This window comes from Larus michahellis, chromosome 2, assembly GCF_964199755.1.
Source record: "Larus michahellis chromosome 2, bLarMic1.1, whole genome shotgun sequence".
In the NCBI taxonomy this organism is placed as follows: Eukaryota; Metazoa; Chordata; class Aves; order Charadriiformes; family Laridae; genus Larus; species Larus michahellis.
The window spans coordinates 21,163,104-21,188,926 of NC_133897.1; the positions used below are offsets into that span (position 1 = coordinate 21,163,104).

The following is a 25,823-nucleotide window of genomic DNA, read 5'->3' on the forward strand; positions in this document are numbered from 1 at the left end:
TTAAGTCATATGTGAAAATATAAATAAAATTATTACTGAGAGATATGTTAGAGAAATTTGACTTTAAGTGGAAAGGTTTAGGATCAATTTCGTGTAATTTGAAGTGCAGAAAAAAGTACATAGCATGTGATAGTAACTTTGCAATATATCTACATCCCGGCTTAAATACAGATAAAGTCACATCATTAGGGATGATGTTCATTTTAAGCAAACAGCAATATATGATAACTTATCCCCAAACCAGAATATAAAAACAGTACTATTTTGGTTGCACAGGGTAATTGCATACCAGAAAAAGTTTAGCAAATATGGGTTCAACTAACAATACAGCCAACCAACATAATTTACGTAAAAACAAGCAAGTTTGTGAAAAGGGAGTTTTTCTGCTTTAATGCCCTGTAGAGCGAGTCACAAACTTACAGAAACAATGAAAAAAAAGTCACCCAACGTGAAGTTATCATGACACACCTTGTTGGGAGCAGGAGCTCTCGTTTGCTTTGAGCGGCGATCTACAAATCACCCAGCAGGGAGCACTGTGTGAGCACTGCAGTTGCCACCCCTTTTTTTGCAGAAAAAGGGCATCATCTTCTCTACTAACCTGATTTTTACCAAGCAGAATTTTCTCAAACTCCAATTTGGTTTCAGAACTTGGATTTCCCAACTAGTACTAGAGTGTGACTGTAAAGCCACAGGGATAGCCTTTTTTTTTTTTTTTTTTTTTTAAATTCTAAACTGTATTTGTTTAACATGACCTCTGGGCCTACTACAGACATAAGTCTACTGGTATAGGCACATCTGGTCATTTCCCAAGGATTTAGCTTTTATCCCTCCTCTTCAAGAACATACAAAGGAACCCTCAGTGAGCCCAAATGAGATGCAATAAGACTTAGCTAAACCTGTCCTCCAGCTATCATGTTTAAAGGATTATCCCTGCATGAATTTCCTCACAATTAGCATTTTTGTCAGGATACCATTCATAAAAATACCAAATACTAGATACCACTTTATACTACCAACAAGAAGAATATGCTCAATAAAATATAACACAAACCCCAACCGTGTATTAAAAAAAAAAAAAAAAAGTAAATGTATTCAGTCATTGTCTTTGATACTGATAGATTGTTGAGTATGGAGATCCAAGTTATCTACTCATCACTTACGCTTTTAACGTATTCATTCTTGGACTATTCTACTCTATTAAACATAACTTGAGAAAATAATTATTTGCTTGCTTTGAGAATTTCACAAGAAACACAGCGCATAAAAAAGATAGGAAAGCCCAGTAGGATGCCTCGCTAACATTTGTAAATATTTTTTTAAAACAGCAACAGAAGTAGGCAGTTTAGATTTAAAAAAATGAAAAATATAACAATAAAAAATTATTATGCCGATTTACATCACACAATATAAAGCAAACTGGGGAACTATTCTATACTATTTACAGTAGTGAATCTAAGAGTCCAGAATTCATTTCCAAACTCTGCAACTGACCAGATGGATCTACAAGTCACTTCCTCTTACATGACACAATTTCCCCATCCATAAAAATGTAGATAATTATAGAGAAGTCTTTTGTAATCTACTGAAGCCATGTGCTGCATTAAGAACTACATTACAATTATATACCACAGTTATATTTCTATTCACAGCAGAATATAAGTTTTTTTTTCAAACTCTTGGACAAGCACTGAATGGCAGTTCTGAATAACACAGTTAACAAAAGCGGTAATAAACACAATGTGAGTACTTACTGTCACTAGGGGTGCCTTGCTCTAATAAAAACTGTTGTCCTTCACTCCATTGCCTCTCCAGAAGCTGTTCTATGCTGGCTGCTACTGGGGGCAAATTTTCTCCACAACTGTTCCCTGATTGATCATAGCGAATCTGCAAGCTGCTTACAGGGGATCTGTTGAAAATATTGCAATTTATTGTTTAAAGAAAAGGATGGAAGGAAATGTATTAGTAAAATGATGTTGAAGTTTCTTTCCTTATGTCAGCCCTTATCACCTACATATCTTACACTTCCAAGGCTAAGTTAATTCATCAAAATCACTAAGAAGTCCTGGTTCTCACTGCCAAGGCTTTAATAAAACAAAGATGTAGTATTTCACAGCGTGAGAATTTATACTGCGAAAGCACATAACCTCTTCTTGCATACAGACTAATATATACCTAACTGACAAACAGCATTGTATTAAATTATACAACACATACTTCTACAGCAGGAAACAATTATATATGGATATATAGAGTACCTGTCTTTAAAGAAAAAAAAAATATCTCCAAACCTTTCCCAGAGAAAACTGGGAAAATAAAAACAATTCATTAAAATCAGCACAGTAACGGTACTTCCACACAGAAAGGCCAGATATAATTCCACTGCCTAACTTGTTCTAAGAAGAATCATGTAAAACCAGATTTTTGATGGGACTATGTAAAAATATTCTTTCAGAAGGGACGCAACAGAAGTTGAAGTTATACTCTGCCCGTCCTGTGTACACTTAATATACTTCTTTTTTTACTTCTGATCGCACATAGTTCAAGGAATAATCCCTTTGCCACATGCTTTTTCTCATTCAGGAGAAAATTAAATATTCAGCACACAGCCACTAAGAAAGCTGGGTACCCCTCCTGCCCTATGAGAAGGCTTCTTTTGCACTGGATGAGGCAAAACTTAACCTGTGAGCAAAATTAGATGCTCGGTGTATTTCTGACTCAGGATTCTGGCCTCACGTATGCATGGTCCCATTCCTCATACAGGACTAACACCAAAGCCCACTAAATGTTGGCTGGTGGTTTTATTTGTTTGTTTTGTTGTGGTTTTGCTGTTTTTTTTTAAATCATCTCCAGTGAGCTCAGATTCAGATTCTTATATGTTACAGTAACAACTATTGGTGCCATCACAGGATCACAGCCACACTGTTTTACATGTACTGCAAACTTACCAACAAGACCACCATAGTCCCAGCACAGGACAACATATAGAGCTCAGGAAATCAGTGTGTTAATTATGATTAGCGTAATAAGCAGTGGTCACAGTACATTAGCTACCTAATGACTGTCAAGCATTTTGTAGGCACCAGAGCAAAGCTATTTTAACGAGAAAAGGTTTTAAGTAGGTGACTTAAGAACTCTAAGTATTTATAAATAATTCCTCTTTTGCATACAGGATGAAAGAAGAACAACACTTGTTAAAACAAAAAGCCCTGATGAATGGGTAACCAAGGTAGTGTTTTTGACAAGAGATGACAACTCAACAGCATTTAACAGTTCAGCACAGTCATGGAAAAAACGGCCTTAAAACTAGTTGTTTACATGATGTGCTGAAGAGATAAGAAGAAAGGTTTATGCAGAAACATTCTGAACAGATGTACTACACTCCATACAAACAACGCACTTTAAAAAAAAAAAAAAAACCACACCAAAAAAACCCAAACAGCAAACAAATACAGAAACCCACCACACAACCCCCCCAGCAACTTCTTTCTCTGTATGAATGCTTTTGAAGGGCGCATAACGCTACTCTAACAGATTGCACCATTTGAATTATAAATCACCAACAAAATTCTTGTTGGGCTAAGGACTGTTTCCTATCAATTTCACAAAGGCAGAAAAAAAGCAACACATGACTATATAACCTCTGCAATCCTTCACTCAAAGCCTGTACAGAATGAGAAAAAAAACGTAAAATCTAGATTTTCCTGTATCGCAACATTAGTCAATCCATCCTCTTCCAGCTGAACCCCCACCTCATCCATTAGACATGATACGGTTCCTGCACACTAGGGTTGAATCCTTATTCCAAATAGTATTTGATCATAGTTTCCAATAGGATTATAAATGTGCAGTATGTGCAGGTCCATTGCTGTCACTGAGATGGGAATCCCTTGCCTCAACGTTTCATACCTTGCTTACGTTCACAACTGTTTTTTGTTTAAGTTTGGGGTACAGTTATTCATACTCTTACAACATCAGTTGTAAGCAATACCACATTTAGATATAGGCATTACATACATATTTCAATGCAGGTATTACATAACACATTTTTAAATATAAGGTTAAATATAGGGTAAAAAAGTTTAAGTGGTACCTTGGGAAAAGCAGCAATTCCTTTGCAAAACAGAAACAGCTCACATATATCAGGTATATTTATATTTCTCAAATATATTAAAATTTTAAATATGACAGCTTAAACATCAAACACTGTGGTTATATAGGGGTACAAAGATATAACAATATGAATTTGAAATGCCCATACAGCTCATGAGTCACATACGTTCACATACGAGCTGCAATCGTCTGCGTCATCAACAGCAAACAATTGTTTCTGCAAGTGTTTTTGGTTTAAGCAACTATTTGAAAATTACGTGGTTCTTTCAGAGAAGTGTGTTATTTATGAATCTCATAAGCTTCAAAGGGAAGAGAGTCAGAACTTGCAGAAAAATAATTTTAATAGATAAAGCAGGTAACATTCAGAGTTGCAAAGTTTTCAGATAGCAGATTTTTGAAGTTAGCTTTTTATTCACTATAAACCATATTTTAAATAATCAGACTTATTTATTTAACAGGGGAAGGTGCAGAGCTACCTACACATTTTAGAAATGTCGACATACATGTGATCTTTCTTATCGCACAAACTAGTGGTGAAATTTGCTGACTACTGAATTTAATTGAATGGTTAAGTTTTCTAAATTTTTTCCATGATAGGTATTTCGGAATAAGTTTTTCCATCTTTCAATTTTGGAACTACAGCAGTCATTTCTCCATTCCCTTCCCCCTTGTTCCCCTCCCCCTTTTGGCTTGTTTTTGAACAACTCTACTGCCAATCAAGAGCTATCTGCTCTTTGGGAAGCGATACAGCTTCCATACGCTCAAGGAAGCTCTGCAACAGTGGACTGCGGTGGCCTTTGTATTACACAGCTCTCCTTTGCCATCCCCGTGAAAACCAGCTGAAATTTGACCACACTGTAAGTGCTGGACTGTATATACCCGGAACATACACTGCATAGAAGCGTCATATTTAAGAAGTTTAGCTTCTCAAATATTCTATCTAAAGCCAGCCTGAACACAACTATGACCTATTCCAAATTGTACAAAGATCAGGCCTTTGCATATTAACTAAGAAGGCATTAAAACTTGTCATTACCACACCATAAGAGGACTACTTAATATATAATCAAAAGTTCTGAAATTTCTTAATTGTTGAGCACTTACCTTTGCAAAATTCTCTTAACTTACTTGTCTGTTATACAGACATGTTCTTTATTCATATAAAGATTTATATGCTTATGTAAATATATGTACTTATGTAAATATATGTACTGTACCAAGAACACAGTCTAAACTAATTTATAAATTTTCTACTTATTGTTTTAGAAGCAACATGTACTGGAAAGCTGAAAAGCCTGTTCAAGACTAGGTAATACCACCTAACTATTATAATGGATATTCTCACCCCATTCGACAAGAAGTCATTTGATTAATTAAGGAATATAGCACAAGATAAACAACACCAGTCATGTACATTAAATTATCTAATTTGGAGATATTTATTACAAATTCCTGTAATAAACACATGCTGTAACAATCAAATTCATTGTTACAACACTATATCTGTGTAACTACCATTTTTTAGCTATCCTAAAATTCTTTTCAAGATAAAATTCCCATGGTTAATCTCTAAGGAAAAAATACAGTAATAACGCTATAAAATCTAATTCATATGGTATCCAGTATGGAAAATAAAGCCCTTTAGAAACAAAGATTCACTTAAAATACAAAGAAAACACTACTGAAGTATTTAAAGTGCAATATTGAAATTTTAACAGCAAGTATTTTAAAACAAAATAACGTGATACAATTCCAGCAGAATTCTTATGTCAAACTTCAGTAGAGATGAACAGCACCACAACAAAAAAAAGTACTTTTCACAGAGAATTGTTGCGTATTTCTAAGTGGAGAGGGAAAGGGAAGAAAACATTTGTTTTGAAATTTTTACTGATATTTAACTTCTCAGACCACCTTATTCCTGTAACTGTTGTCATCTTTAAGTCTAAGGGATTTTGGAATTTTTGCAAATATGACTAAAGATATGATTATGGTAACAAATCTGAGGAGATAAGTAGTACGTGTGGATTAAATGATAGATACATCCCTCTGAAGTAAGACTCCATTTCTTAAGTAAAGTCCTTCATTTGTAAACCTAATTTCAGTTGATATAAAAGTAAATTTCAGCACATTTTAGCTATCTGGACGTTTTAGGGGTTTTTTTTGGATAGATATATCAATATAAAAATAAATGTATGCATACATCTGTGTTTATATATACATATATAGGCTTTTAAAACACTTCCGTATTACTAGTAAAAAGACAGTGAAGTTTCCAAATCTTAAAACATTTTCTCTGCCTGCACTCTCCAATATAAATAATGCTTACCGTGGTGAGAGACTTCCTCTGGGTGAACCTCCTCTGCCAACAAGGCTGCGGCTATTATCTCCGAGATCTTGATCTGCAGTGTAAATATTTCACAGCTGATAAATCGACTCTTCTTAGATAAGAGTTTTAAAGCTGATGTAGATATTTTAAAAATACCTTAAATCTCAACTTCTATCTGCAGCTACTGCTGAAGAGTGAATACGTAACTAGTTTAAGATTGCTGAACTGTAGCATGTAAGGTGTCGTCCTTACACATTTCTGAGGCTGTACCAGGCCATGGATTATGTTCACTTCTTTCATTCCTTTCAGTTTTACAGCACAGAAGCGTGGTTTGCATTTGCAGTACCCTCCCCTCAGCCACTTTTAATTTCTACGGTGAAAGTAATGAATCACAGCTGTGGACAGCTAATCTGTATGCTTATCACAGCAAATCCTGATGCTCTGTATTTTTTTAACACTTTGCATCCCAAAACAACTCATAAAATACGTAAGGTATTAAACTTACCGCTGTCGTCTAACAAGCACACATTATTCTGCAAATTTACTGAAAACTTTATGTAAGCGTATAATTCACTAATTCCTATTTATAAGCAGGAGCACAGGAAAGTCCCTTGCTAAAAAGGCAGTAAAACAAACAAAAAAGGCCTCATTAAGTATACGAAAACGTTTTGCTTGGAAGGACTCAAAAGGGTTATTTTCCCTATGGCCTCTCAATAAAATAACCCTATCTGCCCCCTTCAAGGTTACCCTCCCCCTATTCTGAGTCAAGCGACCTCCGACCTCTCGGAGGGCAGAGACATGACTGATCCATTCTTGGTAAACTGCTAAACTCCTTCCCTTCCCCCAAAGAGCCGGGACCGCTACGACATGTCAACAAACCCGGACGGAGGGAAGGAAACAAAGCCGAGGCAGCGGCTCATTAAAACCGGCGAGGAGAGCCAAGGGTAACAAAACGCCAATCGGTAAATATTCACAAGATTATTAAACGCCGCACAAGTTCTCTAACGGGATCTCTTTCACACGAAGTTGGATGTAATGCAATTTCATGAATTATGCAAATCAAGGTTTAAACTATTCACGACAAAACCCAGAGCTGTGTTACTCTCGTTGCAAAGAGCTCCGAACTGAACACATCAATCACAGAAGTCACAGGAGACATTGTTGCATTCCTGCCTGCTGATGGCTCTGCTTAAACATTTACATTTCAGACACCAAAAAAAAAAAAAAAAAAAAAAAAGAGAGAGAGAGAGAAAAAAAGGGGGTGTGTGGAGGGGGGAAGAGAAAAACCGCGCTGTCCTGCAGGACAACTGAGAATTTACTTCCAACACCCAACAACTTTATACAGACATTTAATAACCAAACGCTGAGCAGAGTTCAAAAATAAAATTTAACAACCTTTTTAAAAATACTTCAGTCTGTAAAGTTGCCCATTTGTCACCAGCGGCGGGAAGCTTACCTGCTTGGCTGTTTTCCGACTGAGCTATAAGTGCTGCCATTGCTGAATTGGGATTCAGCCTATTGCCGTACATGTGGGATGGAGGCAGACTGAGAGAAGATCCAGGTAGGGTGTTTGCCTGCAAGAAACCAATTAAAACTTGAATCCTTTTTTTTTTTTTTTTTTTGAAACAGAGAGAAATGCTAAATATATTTTTTAAAAGCCTTCTTAATGCACAATTATTAATTTTTTTGAAGTTGAATTTTTTTAAAAAAACTGTATTTAAAAGAAAAAAAATACTATTTTCCATTTGTGAGTACAGAAATAGTATGCAGTACTTTGAAAATATATCAGGTTTTAAAGTGTGTTTTACTTGTCGTTGGCAAGATCTGTTAATAAAAAAAAGTCTAATAAAAAAATTACTGTAGCAAATATTAAAAATACCTAAATTGCATTTTAAAACAACCACAGTGTAGCAGGATGGGTAAACTTCCTTGCAATCCTGAAGTATGCACTCGATGCTAGGACTTAGTAGCATGGTGACCATGTGGTTATCCTACTAATTATTTAATCTTATTAAACCATTTACAAAATAAGGGCAGGTAGACAACAGATGTCTCACAAATGCTTGGGTTCCTTACATCACAAGCCGGCTGTGGAGGTCAAAAGGTCCAACTTTCAGCTCTATAGTTTAACTACACAGAGCCATATTTCCTTTGCTCAACTCCATCATTAGTAAAACCTGCACACTATTTTGCTACTTCCTATTTTGATAGACTTGGAAGCCTGGTGTTTTTTTGTTTTGTTTTGTTTTTATTTTAAAGAACGCAAACAGCCATTACAAGTATGTTTTCTATACAATAGGGGGCTCGCCGAATCACAGCTTTGCCCTGACCCCATATAAGGAACTGTATCTTTGGCAGTTGGCCAGCTCTACTTATTGAAGAGCTCCCAAAGTTTGTGTTCATTCATGTTGCTAACCACAATTCTGAAGGTCTCTGCTGGGACTTGTGCCAAACAAGCGAAAATGAACCCTTAAACAGATGAAGCTAAGGAGGCTGGCCAAAATCTTGCATAATCCAACGCAATAAAAATACCTTCTTCCTTGGCTGCTTATGCTTTTTTCCTTTCGAAGAAAAGATTTGTGTCAAATGCTGAGTTGCAGAGACAGGCAATCAAAGAAAAAAAAGGCACGGCTGCTTATTAAGAAGGCATTTTCCTACCTGATAAAAAATTATTTCAGAACAAAGAAAAGATTGCAATGCTGGCGGGGACGGGGGGGGCAGGGGGAATCAAAGATACACAACCTGTGTGATCGCTGGTTTTAAAATGAATCTTTTAAGAAAATGTAAACAAGCTTTACAAAGGAAACTTTGAAAAATGAAAAAAGAAGGTGAACAGTAAGGAACTCAATTTGTGGGACATTTTGACATGTATAACTGCACACAAGAGATGGGGGAAACATACTGGTTATTACAGCAAAATATTACAGAGTATAAACTATGTCTCTGGAAAGAATCACACACTACCATTAAGTTTTGGCTTTCAGCCAACATATTAAACTTGATGAATGGACTTTTATGAATTCACACAACTGTTTTCAATGATGCTTTATTTACTATATATTGGTGAGAAATTGTGCCTGATACTTACATTCTTCTACTGTCACCAAGTTAGAAAAAGCCACAAGTAATTACTTGAAATGATCAGAATTTTTTCGCTCTTCAGTTTAAAGGTCTGTGCAAGATTGCTAGACATGGAAACACGGTATCACTTCAAATCTGGTTGTTTTTCTGGTGTTTTGTTTTTGGTTTTGTTTTGTTTTGTTTGTTTTTTTTAAGAATTGCATGTCTTTAGTAGAATTAATCTGAATTAGCTGTAAGTCTAAAAAAATAATGCAGGCATTTCTACCTACCCAGGTATAACAGCTTCCAGAAACACAGTACGTATTAGTACTGTTGTCCTTAAATAACGGTTCTTTACCAGTGTGCAAGAGCCAATCGACACACTGAGTCGAGATATTTGGTTTTATTTCAATTCTGCAGAATCAGGTGCTGGCCATTTAACCACAGCCAGCACACCACACGTTTCCAACTGCCCGGTATTTACAACAATAAAATACAGCTGATCCACTCACTGCTCCTGACTATACATATGCATCTAAGCTCTCATCTAAAACATTTCGGGAGGTACCTTACTAGCATGCTCATTATTCTCAAAGAGGTGTGTGTTTTAGCATTATAATTACCCAAGGTTAGTTTGGGATACATTCCTGGCTCGACTGTAGTCCAGAAGTTACATTTTTTGCTATATTGTGTCTAAGTCAGCAACTGCAAAAGAACACCTAAGACATCTTGTTTCGTTTCACATCCTATTCAAGGTTAGGTACATTCCTTGATGTCTCAACCATGTCCCAACTGAAACTTCTTGATAAACCTTTAACCTTGTTCCTTAGACATTAAATCCCCCCCTTTCAGACTTATGGTCCTGTTCTCTTACAATCCCATTGAGTCTCACTCTTTGGCTTTTTTATAGTCTCCCAGTAATCCTCCCTTTCATTTTCCTTTGTCTTATAATTTCCCTAGAAGAATCATCATCTATTTTAGTCATTAGTATTTGCTGTTGATTTTTATTCTTGATTACTTGCTTGCCTCAATTGAAACAAAACAGTAAACATCAGGTCACACAACCGCTTAAAATTAAGATTATCACTATCAGGACAACTATTAGGAATAATTGTTTTAACCAGTTCAAGTTAGGTAAACATGATGTTAACCAAGGGAAATCTACTTCTTCACTTTCATTGAATCTTGAGGCCAAATCCTTAAATCCTTGTATCTTCTCGTCCACTAGTTGAGAATTATCTGAATCCTCTAACATGACAGGATGGGCATCCCCTGATTGATTCATTCTCTCTTTCTCTTCCCTACAGGGACATTCATTTTTCTGGTGCCCTTCCTGTTTACAAGCAGCACACTGATTTAAACCCAAAGGAGGGCCTCTCTGTATCCTGTATTGGGTCTTGTCCCAGGACTCCCTCTGCCTTTTTCCCCATGACCCCCCCCCCCCTTCCCCTTCCTCCCGTCCCCCTCTCCTATCCACAATCGCTGCAGCCAAGAGAGAGGCCCACAGCCCCATCCTTCTTCGTTCCCTCTTTTCCCTCCCCACCTCTCCATCATCACATACCTTATAAACAATTTCAACCAGCTAAGAAATAGACATTCCTCCTGCTCCATCCACCCTCCACAACTCCCTTCCTAAATCCTGCAACAACTGGCCCACAAACAACATGCCAAACATTCCCCGACCTGCCTCCTCCTCTGGATCCAAGTCAGTCCCCCTCTTAGCCACCTCACATAATCTCTCATAAAAAGCTGACAGGCTTTCTTCAGACTCTCGTCTAACTTCATATGTTTTAGACAGATTTTTTGGGTTTGGGACCCCATACTGTATTCCACACAGCACCAGCTGCTGACATTGCTTCAGTTCAGCCCCTCCCAGCCAAGCATTTGGATCCCATTCCGAATCTTCCCCCAAAGGCAGGCACTGACTAGGATCCTCCTGCCTACACCTTTTTCTTCCCTCTTCTTTCTCCTTATCTAATACCCTTCTCCTTTCCTCTGCAATCAAAAAGGTATGCAATAAAGCCTGCAAACCTCCCCAGTTAAGGTTGTGAGTCAACATAATAGTTTCTAAAAGCTGATACATTCCTTCAGGGTTTTCTTCGTATGATCCAACAGATTGTTTTCAATTTAACAGGTCAGAGACAGTAAACGGGACATGTACAAAAACTGGAATACTGTCTACCCCTACCAATTGTCTCAAGGGCACCTGTATTGCTGGTTGGGAGTGTCCCTAAATTCTGCCTGAAATGAGGCTAAAGCTTTCATTTCCCTTCTTGCCCTTTTTCTTGACCCCCTCCCGAACTTCCCTGTTCACGTTCTGTCCCTAGCTCACGGTTAAAGGGAGATGGGGAAGAGGGAACCAGTAACTGAACATCCTCCTGTTCATTCCCTGCACAACACACAGACACTCGCTTTTTTTCCTTCTCCTCAATACACGGCATTAACATATCTCCTCCTACTCCACACTTTTTCTGAGTATTTGGATCTCTATACAAAGTCATAAAAGCATCAACATAAGGCACTTCATCCCACTTTCCCAGTTGACGACAAAATAGCATCAATTGCAATATAGGATTAAATTGCAAAGTTCCATTTTTCAGCCATTGCTCATCATTCTCCAATTTATAATTTGGCCACCATTGACTACAATGTCTTTTCATTTTCTCATAAGTCATCAGATCTCCTCTGAATTTGTTCCAATTTTTTTTAAATACAACCCAAAGGGCTACAGGGAGGGACTGTGGATTGGCTTGATCCCATATTGAGCTTACACTTACTTATACCTAAACCAATGTTTCTTCTGTGTGCACTCAGCTCTAACTTCTATTTGTCAGCAAGGGTAACCTTTTCCCCTGTTACCAAGTGTCTATGTACAACTTTATAATCTTCCATGGAAGTAATTAAATTTAATACACACCAATCCAGGAATTTGGCCCCCTTTCACCCTTGACACAAATATCTTGTAAGTGTTGCACCTTTGAGTCGCCCACCGCTCCAACACCGGAGGAGATTCGCAGGAGTTCCCGACCAACTGGTCAGTGCACACTGGAGTCCTGTCCGATCCAATTCTGCCGCTGCCAAGGACGCCAAGACGATCTGAGCAAAGCCTTATGGCTGTCCCATCTGGGGTGCCAAAAATGTTATCCCTAAATAAGGGTTCTTTACCAGCGTGCAAGAGCAAATCAACACACTGAGTCGAGATATTTGGTTTTATTTCAATTCTGCAGAATCAGGTGCTGGCCATTTAACCACAGCCAGCACACCACATGTTTCCAACTGCCCGGTATTTACAACAACAAAATACAGCTGATCCACTCACTGCTCCTGACTATACATATGCATCTAAGCTCTCATCTAAAACATTTCGGGAGGTACCTTACTAGCATGCTCATTATTCTCAAAGAGGTGTGTGTTTTAGCATTATAATTACCCAAAGTTAGTTTGGGATACATTCCTGGCTCGACTGTAGTCCAGAAGTTACATTTTTTGCTATATTGTGTCTAAGTCAGCAACTGCAAAAGAACACCTAAGACATCTTGTTTCGTTTCACATCCTATTCAAGGTTAGGTACATTTCTTGATGTCTCAACCATGTCCCAACTGAAACTTCTTGATAAACTTTTAACTTTGTTCTTTAGACATGACTGTGACATTTACTGATGAAGGCAGCAATACTGCGCAGCTCCTGCTAAAACGCCTATAGCATGATTCCAACTGAACTATTACTGCTCACTAGCAACCAACCTCCAGCTGTTTTCCTCTCAAAATAAAACAAACTTCAAAAACCATGTAGATTTTTTGTCAAATCCTTTCACTGAAGCAACCTTACAGAATGGAATATTACAACTGTTATTTGCTTCTATATCTAGGAGAAAAGACTAGCAAAATAAAAATCTATATATACGTTATTTAAATAAATTGGTTGAGGGTATGAATTCTACTAATACAGTTTGTGCCTTTTTTTTTTTTTAAAACTACAAACATGAGGTCTTATTTTTGTTTCATTTTAGAATATTTCTATAAAAGATTTCTCTTAATTCTAGTAAATGTACTGCTCATGTTTTACACAGAAGCTGCTATACTTACTCTGTGTAATTCACTGAAAGGCTGCTTAAAACTGTGCAATAGCAACTATATATTAATTTATCATGGCAGGGCAACTATAATCAGCAAGGAGAATATATGTTTATTTGACTGTAACACGCCCAAATAGCTTTAAGAACTTTCTAAAAGTATCTAAGTATCTCGAAAGTAGTTGCTAAAGTCTGTTGAGTAACCATCACATCACAAAAGAAAAGACATCAAAGGAATTAAACAATGTTTGCTAAGTGGATTGATAGATCAAAAAACTTAGCAAAAAAAACCAGTATCTAAGATCTTGAGTTTTTTCAGAAGTGGTGGTCCACCCTAAACTTAATGCCTGTTTATACTTTAAAATAATAGTAAAGGTGTCCTACAACAAGTTGGAACAAAGTTCTAGTGCCATAATGTATCCTTTGCAACTCTCAAAGGAAAAAAAAATCACATTATTAAATTGTTCGAGCAAGCTGGAGGTAACTAAAAAGTTCTAAAATACTTTTTTTTAAATGTCAATGTAAAATGACAAGAATAACGATTTGCGAAGCTTTATTACATATGTGACGACTTCATCTGACAGGAAAGTAGAGGAGGTGGAAGAGTGCTACATCATTTAAAGGTGAAACAGGAGCTTCATGTTTCACTCACAGTTGAAACAAGCTGTAGCAAGCATTTATTAAAAATGCACAATCATCCTGTCAATACATATTAAGGTCACAGGACTGAAACATGTTCTAAAAGGCAGAACTTTTAAAGCTGTAGTATTCTTTATTTCAACTGATTCTATTTAAATAACGCAATACATGATCAAAATGTAGGAACTAATAAAATAAAGAGTGCGCTAAGTATTTATTTTGAAAAGGCAGCAAATTTTCCTGAAAAGATTTCAGCAGATGGATTTAAGCCCATCTAGAGGTATATAATACACTGCTTTCATTTATGGCATGTTCAATAAATCAGTAAAGCAATAAGCAGCAGAGCAGCACAGAAGGAAGATACACCGTAATTCACAGAGTGCCCGAGTGCAATAGGAATAAATGATTGATATTTGATTGATGCTTAAAAACACTTCCTCCACAGTAAGAAAGAAAGTGCAAGTCTAGTCTTCTAATTAAAGAAGACTTGCAAGTTAACTAGATTTCACTCCTATATATAAATATCCTCTGAAATATTTAAAATAGTTTTATATTTGTGTGCATCACTCCAAAATGGTATTTTACTGTAACAGTATGACTATAAAGTTCCCCAAGTTGGCAACTACTTGCATTCATAACTGGATATTTACCTAAATTTCCAGGGAAAACAGTTTCTTCATTTCAAAAGTTACATGCTCTTTAAGCAAAAAAACCAAAAGGGAGAAAAACGAGACAATACTTAACTGTACGCAATTAGATTAGATCTCAAAAATTTGAGAACCTTTGAGCATGCCTATTCCCCTGTTCCTTTCAAGTTTTATGCTATGAAATATTTTCTGATAACAGGCCTCATTTCTGTCTCAGCTCCACACCAGTAAGGTTTTAATACTCGGCGTGTGATGAGAGATGAAACCAAGTGTGAACAACTTTCGGGTCCCATGAGTAGGCTGACTGTTGAAGCTGTCAGGTTCAATTGCATCATTCCACATTATTCAATGCCCCAAACTGCTCCCTAATTGTTAGGGGCTTAACATATTCAAAACCATTGTTTAGGCTAATGCTGAAATGCCTACAGTTGAGTTTCCATAAAGAAAGGGGAGGGATTTAATTGTAGTTAAACCATTACTGAACTCTCCTCCTTTCATGATAGGACAACAAGGATGGCCGGAACAACCAATTCTGAGACGGCTTCTTAATCAGTTTATATCCAATCAACATCTCTTTCCCCCTCTGCTTTAAAAATAGTCATTGCTATATTGTAGGTTTGAGTTATATTATGATGATGCTTTACAACTTGTGACAGATCACCTAATTACCTACTTCAGCCAATATCTATTTGTCAACTATAATTTCAAAGGGTGTTTTAATTTCTTGTTTAAAGTAGAAACATATCATTCCTCCTGCACTGTCTCTATCCCTTGAAGTATGAATACTAGATTAACGTGGTTGGGGTCATACCATTTACCAATCATACTGGTTCTCCATCACAGCACGATGCTGTGATAGAAAGCGCAAAACTACCCCTTGTTCCTATTAACGTGAAATAAAGAAATCAAAAGCCCTAGATAGCGCCAACAAATACTTATTATGGTCAACTACTACTGAAAACAGTCTAAAAAATTTTGATGCAGATGAAGTTTCAAGCTATATTTTCTTCAAGCTATTCTGCTACACTTCTGAGAAGGTGTTACTAATGCTTTCCATGCAATTGTCTAGCTTCATGGAACATGGAAGGAAATTCAAGCACTAAACCAATACTAACATCAGCTTACTTCATCAAGGAGTTATCTTAAGCTGATGTATTTTGGTCAATGGCAAGCAACGCTGAACAATGTACTATTGAAAATAACATAAAGATTAAAACCTGCATTGCAATTAAATGAGCTTAGATATTCAAACATTAATTCTATGTACATAATGATAATCAAAAGTTGATAATATACATATATATAAATCAATTGCTCTTCTTGAGAAGCAAAACCAGCTGCCTATCCAAGCGATAGCAGCAAAAGCAACCTGGACTTATGTTTCCTAGATTAACCTGGACAAATGAAGAAAAGTGACTTTTCATCCCTAGAATTTTTAAGGCCAGTTACACTATGGGAAGCATATAACAGTCAGCTTTTCCTCGGTATTCTGTGCAATGGAAAGAATGTGCTATTGCTTCCTTTTATTCTTTCAGTACTTCTGGTACCATCTTTAACTTCATTTAGGAGATGTGGGGGAACTACTGCTACACATCATTACTTGCCTTCTCTAAATTCTGTTAGCTCTTCATCTGGGATGGCAATATACACTCACAGAAGGGTGGCCAGACTGCATTTAACTGTAGCAATACAACAAAATTTCTAGGAAGCTCAAGAGGAAGATCTGCCACATCAACAGCTTTTCATGCATCACTTGCTGCAACTCAACTCTTGAATATTTTCACCACAAATATGGAATTCGCTTACAAATCTTATCTAGACCTTGTTTCCAATGAAAACAACTCCCAAATTCCTGTCTACTTTCCTATATGCCAAGAAATACAGATGAAATTGAGGACAACAGCGAAAATTCTTAATAAAATACTGTTTCAACATTTCTTCTCAATATCATCATATGACTTTTCAAAACAACCAGCACAGCACAAAATAATATTAAAATTCAGCATGATAAACAGTATTTATGTATTTTGACTAAACTGATACTTTCATTTACACCTTTTAAATTTGCATTTTTGGCTTTCATAGTTATAAATTGAACTTAATTCATTTTCAAGCAAACTATATCGACTTCTTGACTAAAACAGCCTATAGCACTATTGATGACTGAAAGCAGCAAGTGTACCTTTTACAGCTAACCTCACCTCACCTGCTATCATACACACACCACCAATGTGAATCAGCCCCAAACATCCACTGTAGCCTTTTACTCATTCATTCTATGAAAGCAATACTGGGATTGAAAAGATACCCCATCCCATACTGCCACCATTACCATCCAAGCACTTTGAAGTCCTTAAAGTTTGGGTTTCTTTTTTTTAAAACAGATAATCAAGGTGCAATTTTACAATAAATGTTTTCACTAACTGGCTGAAATAAAAGAATTAACTGAAAAGCTTAATTAGGAGGCTGGGAAAGTTCAAATGAAATCAGAAAAGGGTTTGTGATATCTTAGAAGAAAAAGGCAACTTTTCAATCAGGAAGAGCATTAATTACAAATGTACAAATTATTATAATTAAAATCTGTCAGGAAAACTGTATACATGACATGTAAAATCATCTTATGGATACATTATTCACATCATTAGTACTTTTTATGTTGCGAGCAAAAATAAATACCTTGAACTTCTAGCTGTAATGAACTCTTGCTTATGAACAAGCAAATAATCAAATACTGTCTTTGAGAATCAATTGTTTTGATTAAATGTACAAATAAATCCTTCAATTAAATGAAACCATCTAACCTTCAAACAGCAGTACTCAAATATTTTCCAAGAAGGGCATGAATGAATGCAACTGGGAAACACAGTGGGATTTGAAAGGCAAAATGAAAAATTAATGGCACACCTACAGAAACTAATTTATACCTCTGCCCAGTGTACAACAAGGGCACATCAAGTCATTAAAAACCACATGGGTAGAAGGCCTATCTTCCAATAATGTGAAAAAGCTATAACCTCAACTGTACTATCAGTTCACTCATCTCCTCCACATTAAACAATTAAAATCTATTTATTTATAAACTAGACACAAAATGAGACTTGTACAAAAGCTTACTAGAATGCTACCTTCTTTGTTTGTTTGTTTTTGTTTTTTAAAACGGAGGCTTTACAGAGATAAGACCCGGAGATTCCTCCACCTCCCCCACAAACCTAACTGAAAACAGAGCTATCATTTCAACACAAATCCCTTCTACCTCAAGTTTGTTCCTCCATCCTTTCCATCTACCTCTGTCTTCATAGCATTTAACCTGCATGTGCTCTACATAGACAACAGAAGCAATATCTTACCCAATAATCTGTTTTCCTTAAGAACATTAACCTATATATCAGAAATCACAATTTCACTCTCATATTGCCTAGCAGAAAGACTGACTTGATTAGGAAACAAACCCAGAATACCCATATAGTAATCTATTTTCTTCACATGAGTATTCCAAAGAAAGCCAGACTCTCATAATATGGCAAATAATGGATCTGAGAGAAAAGTAACTACTTTCAAGATCATCTATAATTTCAAAAATAGTAATAACAAAGAATCACAAACATGGACATTTTAACTTCCTAAATAAGCCTCAATAGTCTTTGCTATTTAAGTGATGAAACAAGCACCTACAGTAGCACAATTACTGCTGTGTAAAAATGCTTGCAAGATTCTCAACATTTTATACAAGGCCTATAAAGACACTGCCTCAGCAACGAACTTTGCAGCTTGTAACAAAGCATACACCACGCAAACTTGAAACCTTTTTTGAATCAAACCTAAACATCTGCTTTCACCTAAATATTTTTATTTATTCTTGCCATTGCATACAGACTAGAAAATTTCACATTTTTCACATTCAACACCATTACTATTGTCTCAGGCAGCTAAATTGAAGTAGTGCTACACTCAGTTCAACGAAGAGGTCAATGTGCCTCAGTTGCCTGGAGACTGATGGTTGCTACAGCAGCACCAGATAAGCCAAGCTAAATAAGCTTCAGCTTGAAGGCAGAAAACATTTATTGCTAGACTGAAACATTGATGCAGTTGTCTCAGCATGCAGCACTGCGCAAAATCATGCAACTGCCTTTCAGAATACCTGTATATTGCTTGAGTCTACATGAAGACAATCTTACTGAAGGCAAGAGAAAAATACAAAAAGTAAAGATTTTAATTGGGCTAAATGCTAGATTACTTGCAACTATGATTCCTTTGTTCTTCTAGTTGAGTCACATGTTAGAAGGAATTTTCCCTCTGGCTGTAAATTCTTCCTCCTTGCCACTCTCCACCACCCCCACCCCAAAAATCCTCAGTTAGATTGAATGAGAAGAAAATTAGATTTTTACCCATTTTGCCTAGAAGTAAAAAGGAATTAAAACAGCTTTTAAGTAACAAACAAGAAAATTTAGATGGAAAAACCTCTATTAGCATGGTTCTTTTACATTTTTAATTTTGCAAGACTCTTAAATTTAAATGCCTGTGACACAAAGACAGTTTAGTGGTTTTGGAAGGAAAGTCACAATTTTGCATTGACGTCTTACACCACAATCCCAAACCCCTCTCTGCCTACAACATACCGAGGGACACATTTAGCACAGTTTCTAAATCTACCAGCACTGGCAATTTCCTGTGGCAATGAGTCCCAAGGATGACCAACGTATTCTATTGAGAATGATTTCTTTTTGTTCTGGATGTGCTGCCTTTTCCGTTCATATCTTTTTCTTAAGTTATGAGATAAGAAGAACAGAGTAATTTCAGCATCCAACATCCAAAGAGTGTGTGATCCATATTGATATTTTACCTTTGATCCAGTGGGTAGGAACCCTCTTTAGAGAGATCTTATCATCAAAAGGTGTTTTGATTGTCACAGAAAATACATTAATTAGTTTTCATGTATCCACAATTTCTATTGATTAGAGAAATCTAGTATCTCAGTAAGGAAATTATTTCCTTTTTCTGGAAGCATGCTGCTTAAACCATGCAATGTCATGATCTCCAGATGTTTTATTATTCTCTTTTTAATTACGACTCATATTAAAGGTAATACAAATCATCTTTTGAAAGACAAATGCAGAAAATACAACCAAACTGACCACAGATTTGTAAAACCTGCTACTTTTATGTTGGATCTTTAAAAAAAAAAAAAAAAAGGGAAAAAAAACCCTCCACCAACACACCACGCACTGTATGGAAATGTATAAATTGAACTTTAAAAAATGAACTAATAGAACTTACAAAACATACTGTTTATCTGCAGGAAAGATCACTTAACTCTAGATTACATCAAATGAATTGGTATCAGTGAAAGGAAAAGACTGGAACAACCTGATGTCATGATCACCAGAAGAAGCATATTTTGGAGAAATTTAGCAATACATTAACATACTGTAATAGGCGCTGTCAATGCTTTATATAAATGGCTGATTTCTAAGTGGTGAGAGTTTCACTACAAGGCACCCACCCATTACTAGCTTTGCCGATAAGCAGTAGAAATCTATACTATCTGCACTCTGGACTTCTTAAGAGCTATGCTGGCACTCTGCATCTCAACTATTTCTATATTAAGAAACTTACTTCAGGAATTAGCCTGAAAAAATGTGAAAAGAGCTTAAGGGTCTTCATAAGTTATGGAAATCATCTCTGATTAGATATCTAATGTAATTTACCATAATTAGGACAAGTTCCTTTGCATTGCAAGAAAGGACTGCTGCTTAAATAAGTTTGTTTAGATCATCTCAAAGTCTCTAGCTTTAAGCCTTAAGAGGTTGTGATCCAAAGGTGTCTGCAAGACTATTACACTAAATTCTTAACTTTAGCCATTACACATGGTTGCAATGTGTACCTTTGGAGGCAAAGCAGGAAGCTCACTTAGGCAGCCAACCATTTAGTGCAGGTTACTTGAAGTCTGAGGTTGTCACATCTGTCACATCCCAATGTCCTAGAACTGAGGGCAATTTGTCTTTTTTCATGTATTCATTCTACTCCCCAAAGAAAAGTTCATTAAACACTGACAGCTAATAGACCTGCCATTTTCTAGAGTACCCACAGAGAGGATGCCCCAGAAACTTCCCTTAAATGGACTTACACTTCCACTTGCCCAGCTCTAGTAAACTTCAGGTGCTTAACCTGAAACTTTGCTCCCTTCGTCATGTTTCCTTTGAGCTGAATACTTAACTTACAAAAATAAAAAGCGCAGCAGGAAACAGGGTATGTTTCTCTGAGCAAGACAGAAGGGAAGCAGAAGTGGACGGAGGAGTATATTCCTCAGCCACATTGACTTTGAGAATATGACATCCATAATTTGAAGCTACAACTGCAAACTCAGCAGCAATACCAATCAGGTATGTGCATTTTACTGTTCTATGAAAATGCCCAAATACCCCTTCTGAAGGCTTGCAAAAAGCCCTCTCAACTTGAATTTTCATCAAGGACCACTCGTTGAAGATGTACTCTTAAATTCCCTCTTAATTCCATCCCTGTTTTGGAAGGGAAAAATAAGATTGCTCCCAAAAGTGCTCCCAACTTCTCTGTTGACAGGGACAAGAACTAAGAATAGAGTTCTTTTTTCCTGTATTTTCACTCATTTTCCCACGGGTGCCAGAATAGAAAAGAAAAAGGAGGAGAAAGGTCCCTTGATAGCATGCAAAATGATGAGCAGACTTAAACTACGGCAAGAAAAAACCACTAAAACAGGAAGCCAAAAATAGTGTAAACTAGTAATGTAGAGAAAGAGCAGGGGACTACAGAGATACAAAATTAGGGACTAGACTAATTCAGAAAGTGAGAAAATAAAAACCACAGGACAGAAGCATCCGAAACATCAGATGCCCTACATTCAGAATCTGAAAAGATCTCAGGATTCCTGAGCTTTCAACATTCCTCTATTGTTAACAAATAACTCCAGATCTATTGAAAAAAATAAGCCTTATCTCCCTCTAAAAGCTGGATCAGACAAAGGAGGATAACCACCACTATACGAATGCTAAAGAAAACCCTGCTGTTTTTCTACTGCTCCTAAGGGGAGTGAAGCCAAACGAACTTCAGAAGGGATAATGGAAGTGATTAAAGCAAACTTATTTCACTTAGAATTGCAACTGAGTAGCAGCACCTTCCCAATTATCACATCTCCACCACGGAGGCAATAGTTCATTACACCATGTTGAAGTGGACCTATCTATCATGCCGTCACAAATAAATTCTGGCCTAAAAAAAAGAAACAAACAGGAACGATTCAGTTTCCCTATCTTTGTGCAAGCCACAAGGACCGCTGTTACAGACACTTCTTGTCCTTTTCCTTCCCTTTATGAGCTGCTTCTGGGGCAAAGGAAACACAGCCCATAAAGTAAGAGATGGGAACTTAGGAAGAAAATAAAACAGAAGCTGCAGAGGAAGAAAAACAGCTTAAAAAGGAAAGAATCCACTAGCAAAAAAACATTTTTCTCTCTGTCCTAAGAAAGACAAAATAATCTTTTGCATTTTATCTGTAAAACAGGTTAGTGACAAGTATGTGCAATATCGCTTGAAATTGCCTCACAGATGTGCTTTACAGTCACTAAGAGCACAGATACCATAACATGGGAGAAGGAAAAAAAGTCACAATTTGATCATATTAAATTTCCAGAATAAGAATAAATCCTGAAAATTTCTGAATAAACTGAGATTACTATAATGTGAAGATCATACATTACTGAATCATAAAATATCAGCACCAAAAAGCCGACGAGCTACAAATGTTTACAATAAAAGGCTGTATATCTTAAAGAAACCACTACACGCCATTTCAAATCCCACTAAAAATACTATTGAAATGAGATGACAAGATATTCAAACGCATTTTTTTCTTAAAAGGAACACAGTCTGAAAGATGGCTTTAATAATCAATGACTGGAAGAAAACCCAGTCAAAACCCCTTACTTCCGTTTCTGCAGTTTGATCCTGTATTCTGAACACAGAGACACCAGAAACAAATGACCACAGAACACTAGTAGGGTGATTTCTCTCATTTAAACCATCAAAAAGAATAGACAGATTCGACCACTTTCAATCTCAACCAAAGCAGCAAACATTTCATTAGAAAACACTACATCTACTAAATCAAAATTATAAATAAAATAAAATAAAAGTTAATCTAACAACCACCACTTCCCAAGAAAGCAGAAAACAAATCCTGCTGTACAATACCAAATGGTACTGAGGCACCCAGGTCACTGCTTTTTTATGAACATATATTAATCACTAAGAATAACTTGTCAGAAAGAGCAATACAGCAAACTGTTACAAAACAACACAACAGGCTGACAAACATTTCTGCTATAATTATGAAACACAAGGAAATCTTTGAGATAAAAACCGAGCATAGGACCTCAGAATGGTGCAACTTGTGACTTAGCTTAACAGGGAAAAAGACAGACTCTATTCCAAATGCATGCAAGAAAGTGATTTTTCTCAACAGAGCACAAATTAATATTCATGCAAAAGTTAAAGGCATGCTTCTAAGACAAATGACAGTAGCTTGAGATATAGTAATTTGCTGTTACATGCAAAACAGGCAGTACCTACAAACACGTCAAGAGCACTAATTCACAGAAAACCAGGAGCAAATATTTGTGTGAGCTATACCTTCTTTCCTGTATCCCTTTTTTCCTCTATTCTTGCAATTGTTAAATGCATTGTTACACTAATAAGGCCTCACTGAATTAAGCGGCGTAACCTATCTGAGGCTATGCTCAAGGCACATAAAAAAGAGAAATAGGATGAAAAAAAGTCTGCATTTCCAGCAAGTGACATTTTTACTAGACTGTTGTTTCCCACCTGGTGAGGAACACCAGCATTTAAATTCAGTTATGTCACAGCATGGAACACAAGCTAATAATCTCTTCTGGATTTATTAGATTGGAATAAAAATTATGAGTGGCATGAGGGAGAAGAAAATGAGACACAAAAGAAAAGGTGATTGCAACAAGGCCCATACTGTGTTTTCGTCTTAAAACCAAACAAACAAAACCCACAGTATGGGAACTATCATACTAGACAATAGAATGAAAGAGTCTAAATCCAGGATTATCAAGTTGTTGGGGTTTTTTAAGCTTTGAAAACAGTGTTGTTTAGTTGTTGAAGGAAAAAGCAGCACTTAGGGGTTTCAATCACTGAAGTTTTATGTGGGCATAGCAGTTATTAAAAAATAACAAAAGGCACAGTAGTATTACCTAATTTTCTCACTTCAGAACAGTTGCTTTTGATTGCTTGCAAGTTTTCTTAATACTGTGAACAAAATTTTCTGTATTAGATGTCTACCATAACCTCTTAATCAAAATAGTTCAGCCAATTTTGAGACTAATTCTATGGAAAATATATTTTTTCCAAGACCTTCTCTTTAGAATTTCTTAACACCTTTGTTTTAAAAAAGATGCAAAAGATCCATCAAAAATTTACAAATTTATGATGTCCCCAAAATCATAATTACAAATGCGTGATAGATATCTAAGAAAACGTAACAGCTGACTTATTAGAGGAGTACACTCTAGCAGCGCATCTTTGAGGCTATTCCAATTTTTAATACTATTCCAGTTGCATACCTGCCATTCTGAACAAAGAGCTGAGCAACAAAGGTTTGGGCATGCTTGTTCTCTTAACCAATAGTTTAAGTAAAACCTACTTTTTTTACTTATTACTTCTTATCTGCTATAGAGGCACAAGCTTACCTTGACTTATAACCATTGTATGTACACCTAGGATCTTGGTTGATTTTATTGTAATTAGAACACTACACAAGAAACGCATTAGCACACCGTTATTTGAAGACTTTCATGGTCAAGAGGTGGGTAAACACTGAGAATACATCGCCAAGAGTCCAGTAAGCAGACACAGCACTCTGATGCAATTTTGCAGAACTAAGTAGGTAAACCCTAACCCTTGAACTACAATCAGTGATTTATGATAACTGCATGAAAAAAAAAAAAAGGTTCTCTTGAATTGGAGAACAACTACATGGTAAAATAGGCGCTCTCAATTGAGTCTCTTTGAGCAGTAGTAAGGACCTCATGAACTGAAAAAGACTCCCAGAGCCCAGGAAAAACAAAGGCACATTACAGGTGGTTGTCATGATGTAGTGTGAATCAAAGACACTTCCAGCGGGAAGATCTGCTTGGTATTTTCAAGTCTTGAAAGCTGGGAAAAAGCACCTAATCTGTCTGGTGCCATGACAGAAGTAGCACCAATTCTAAACCTCAACCGGGACATGAAAGCACTTAGTATTTGAAAATTCACAATAGACATCCATCTTCTTTCTCCTCCATGTTAGAAAGCAGTCTGTAAACTCATTTTCCCCATGAATCAGGAAGAACTGTGTCCATGGACCTTAAAGCCAACTGACTGTTCACCTCTTGCCACTACAGCTTCTTTGTAGAAAGTTTCTCTCAAAACTGATAGATCAGCAGGGTAAAAAAAAATAAAAAATAAAAACAAAAACCAAAACCCACAAAACACCCACCCCAAAACAAACAAACAAACAAAAAAACCCAGAAAGGTGACAGTTAAAGCAATTTAGCCTCAACTGAAAATGTCCACTGCCTACCTTTTGGATATTACTGGATGCCAGACAAAAAGGAAAAGCGACAGTCTAACTGCAAATGGTGAAGACAGGGAATACAGAAAGGAAAAAAGTTTGGGACAATAAACATAGGTGCCTTGCTTGTAGAGCATAACTTAAAGACACATCATGCCACACAGCTTATCTGAGGCACGATGTTTAGTTTAAATATCAATGCCTGCATAATGGTTCAGATGATGGAAGAACCAAGTTCAAATTTGTGCATTGACACCACTGATACAAGAAAAAACAAAGACTGTGCCTTTACCAATTTCCAACTGGCAGACACGAGCTACCAAAATATAGGCCTAGAATCACTGAAGCAGCATACAACTTCATTAA

General features: G+C 36.6%; 1 protein-coding gene across 5 annotated transcripts in view; it reads right to left on the minus strand.

Moving 5' to 3' along the window:
* The window catches only part of MLLT10 (MLLT10 histone lysine methyltransferase DOT1L cofactor), a 146,995-nt gene that overhangs the window by 12,781 nt on the left and 108,391 nt on the right, over positions 1 to 25,823 (minus strand). For all 5 annotated transcript variants that reach the window (XM_074574494.1, XM_074574493.1, XM_074574492.1 and 2 more), the window contains 3 exons: positions 7,893 to 8,010; positions 6,437 to 6,509; positions 1,752 to 1,906 (listed from right to left, as the gene is read on the minus strand). In XM_074574494.1, coding sequence (XP_074430595.1) covers positions 1,752 to 1,906; positions 6,437 to 6,509; positions 7,893 to 8,010 — 346 coding nt within the window. The remainder of the gene's footprint in view (positions 1 to 1,751; positions 1,907 to 6,436; positions 6,510 to 7,892; positions 8,011 to 25,823) is intronic.